This window comes from Geospiza fortis, unplaced genomic scaffold (genome assembly GCF_000277835.1).
Source record: "Geospiza fortis unplaced genomic scaffold, GeoFor_1.0 scaffold55, whole genome shotgun sequence".
NCBI lineage: Eukaryota > Metazoa > Chordata > Aves > Passeriformes > Thraupidae > Geospiza > Geospiza fortis.
Window position 1 is genome coordinate 12,161,443 of NW_005054308.1, and position 2,842 is coordinate 12,164,284.

General features: G+C 53.5%; 1 protein-coding gene across 1 annotated transcript in view; it reads left to right on the forward strand.

The window, feature by feature from the left end:
• Nucleotides 1–2,842, forward strand: part of SH3RF2 (SH3 domain containing ring finger 2) — a 22,952-nt gene that overhangs the window by 8,320 nt on the left and 11,790 nt on the right. Inside the window, exon 2 of the mRNA XM_031055233.1 lies at nt 2,567–2,824. Coding sequence (XP_030911093.1) covers nt 2,567–2,824 — 258 coding nt within the window. The remainder of the gene's footprint in view (nt 1–2,566; nt 2,825–2,842) is intronic.

Sequence of the window (2,842 nt, forward strand, 5' to 3'; positions counted from 1 at the left end):
CAGCTCAGCCCGGCTCAGCCCGGCTCAGCCCAGCTCAGCCTGGCTCAGCCCGGCTCAGCCCGGCTCAGCACAGCTCAGAGCTGCAGCCAGGAGGGAGATGCTGGCCCAGGGCTGCCCAGCCCAGGGGCTCTGCTGCCCAGCCCAGCCCCAGCACCGTGGCTCTCACTGCAGGGTCATTGTTCTTTCCTACACCCTACAAACACAATAAAAAGCAGGGACTCTGCGTGTCCTCCTGCAATCTTCAGCTTGCAGATTTATTTTGTGACAGGGCACATTAGTTGCTCCCTGTGGGTAGGTAAAGGCTTAGTTTGTGTCCTAAATAAAGTTGGGAAATTGATGGGATATTTTTGGCTCAGTATCTGAGAAGCCAAACAGAATCTATTTTAAAAAAAATTGAAAGTATCAAAACCTACAGACTTTGGAAAAAGCTGACTTGGGTTGGGAGATTTGAAAGGGCAGAAAAGTGTGAGGAAAGGGTTAAAGAGGAGGGGAAGAGCTGAAGGTTGTGAGTGTGGTTAGAGGAAGAAAGAGCCCATTCATCCAACCATGCATGCATGCAAGTGGAGGGATGTGTTCAGCCAGAGCTAACACCACAAACACACCTGTCCTGTCCCCCCGGGTTTGGGCATTTATCCCAGTCTGCCCTGCTGTCTCATCCCTTTGCCTGCTGAAGAAAGAATATTCCAGACTCTCAGCCCTCTGTTGCTTGCTCCCTGTTCCCAGTTAGCACCAGGTATGCATTTCATTTCAGAGTTTCTCTTCTTTGTAATACATTTCCATAACTCGTTCATGCTGCCTTTAATGTTTTGCTGTATCCTGCCGTTCCCTCACATCCCAGACGTTCTGCTCCTCCTTCCCCAGCCCTGTTCTCTCCCTTTGTGAGGTCCCATTTGTGTTCTGGTTGCTCCTGAGGCAGCCCCAGCCCTGTGCTCCTTGTGCCCATGGTCCCAGCGTGGTTCTGAAGGAGAGCTGCTGTCCCCCAGCCTGTTCTCCTCAAGGCACGCTCACCTGCCCAGGTGTGTGTTTGCAGTGGCCCCACAGAGGTTATCCCTGCTTTTCTGATGGAGAGCAGCGCTGGCCCAAGCCTCCCTTCCCCGCTTCCTTTCTCCCAGAGATGTGCTGCCAGTGTCACTGAGCCAAGCACATGCGTTTACTCTGAGCACAAATTAAGAGAGAGAATGACTTAATTAGAACTAAATATTAAACTAATTGCTTCCCATTTCAAAGACTTTGAAGTAAAAGCAGTACATGAAATTTTTCTCTTCTTGGTTCCCTTTCCCGACCAGGCATCAGGGTTTGGGGATACTGGAAGTGCCCTCTTTCCAAAAACTTAACTATTCCCATGGGAAATTTGCTCTTTTCCACACTTCTGGAAACTAACGTTGCGATTCTTGTTTGTACCTTCCTGACCTCTGAGAAGTGGCTGAGAGAGAGGGAGCCCTGCAGGAGTCCTGCCTGAGCCTGGTCACAGACACGGGTGGATTTGGGGAAATGCACAGAAAAAGGCAGGGAATCTGGAACGTGTCACTGGCACAGAAGTGACCTGTGAGATGGTTGGGAGGGGGTGACTGTGGCTTGGAGAAGCTGCAGGGCACTGTCCTCACCATGCCAGAGCACCTGGCAGCCTCTGAAGAGAGGAAAAGGGCAATCCAGACAGGCAGAGCCCCGTGAGGAAGCAGCTGAGCAGCCTCTTGTCCCTGAGCACTGGCACTTCAGCTTAAAGGTGGCCAAGGCTCCAGAGCTGGGGACAATCCCAGCTCCCCAGCTCGCCAGAGTGGAGCTCACACAGCTGTGCCCCAGCTGAGAGGGCAGAATGGAGGTCAGCTTTTGGGTTGTCCCCTGAAGTGGGGGGCTCAGCATTTGGGTATCCCCTGAGGTGGGGGCTGCAGTGCCCCGCACAGCCCCGCACAGAGCTCAGGGACAGGCAGGGCTCAGCACAGCAGCTCTCTTAGGGCAACTTGGTCGTTTCATCTCAAAGTCAAGCGTCCCTGCTTCTCTTCTGGGTTTGCCGTGTCTCTTCTGTGTCACATTACAGTGCAGCAATGATAACATGAACCCACCCCTTCCCAAACCCAGGAAAAGGCTGGATTAATCCCACAGTCACACGTGTTACAGCAGGGATGGAGCCAGGGGAGCACAGAACCTGCACTCTCCTCGCTCTGCTGCCTTCTCCTGGCAGGTGACAGCCACCAGCTGGGCTGGATGATGGCTGTGACCTCCAGTCCTTCTGAAATAGAAATACCTGGGCCATTGAAATAGATAGTGTGTTGGAGGAGACCTTATAGCAGGCAATAAGATCCCATGGGAAGAGCAGCTTAAGGCCTTAACTGTTTCTTAATATTCTTAAACAAGTCCAGCCTGCTTTTCATCTTGATACAAACTTAGCATAAGTATTTGGGAGCTTGTCTTCATTAGTAAAACCCATCAAGGAAGGATGTGGGTAGTTAATCCTAATAAATGCATGCTTGAGCCTTAGACCTCTGCATTTTTTTCTCACTTATTACGAACGCTTTTGGGGAACTCTGTCTGTGTGTGACGAACGCGGGGGCTGTTTCTGGTCCCCCAGGTGCCACGAGCCAGGGCTCTGTACTCGTACCGCGGGCACAACCCCGGCGAGCTGCGCTTCAACAAGGGCGACACCATCGCGCTGCTGCGGCAGCTGGACGACAACTGGTACCTGGGCGAGCTGAACGGCGCCAGCGGCGTCTTCCCGGCCAGCTCCGTGCAGGTCATCAAGCAGCTGCCCCTGCCGCGCCCTCTCTACAGCCTGGAGCTGCGCGGCCGGGACAAGGCGGACGGCAAGGACATCCTCACCTTCCCCAAGGTACCGCCCGGGACAGCC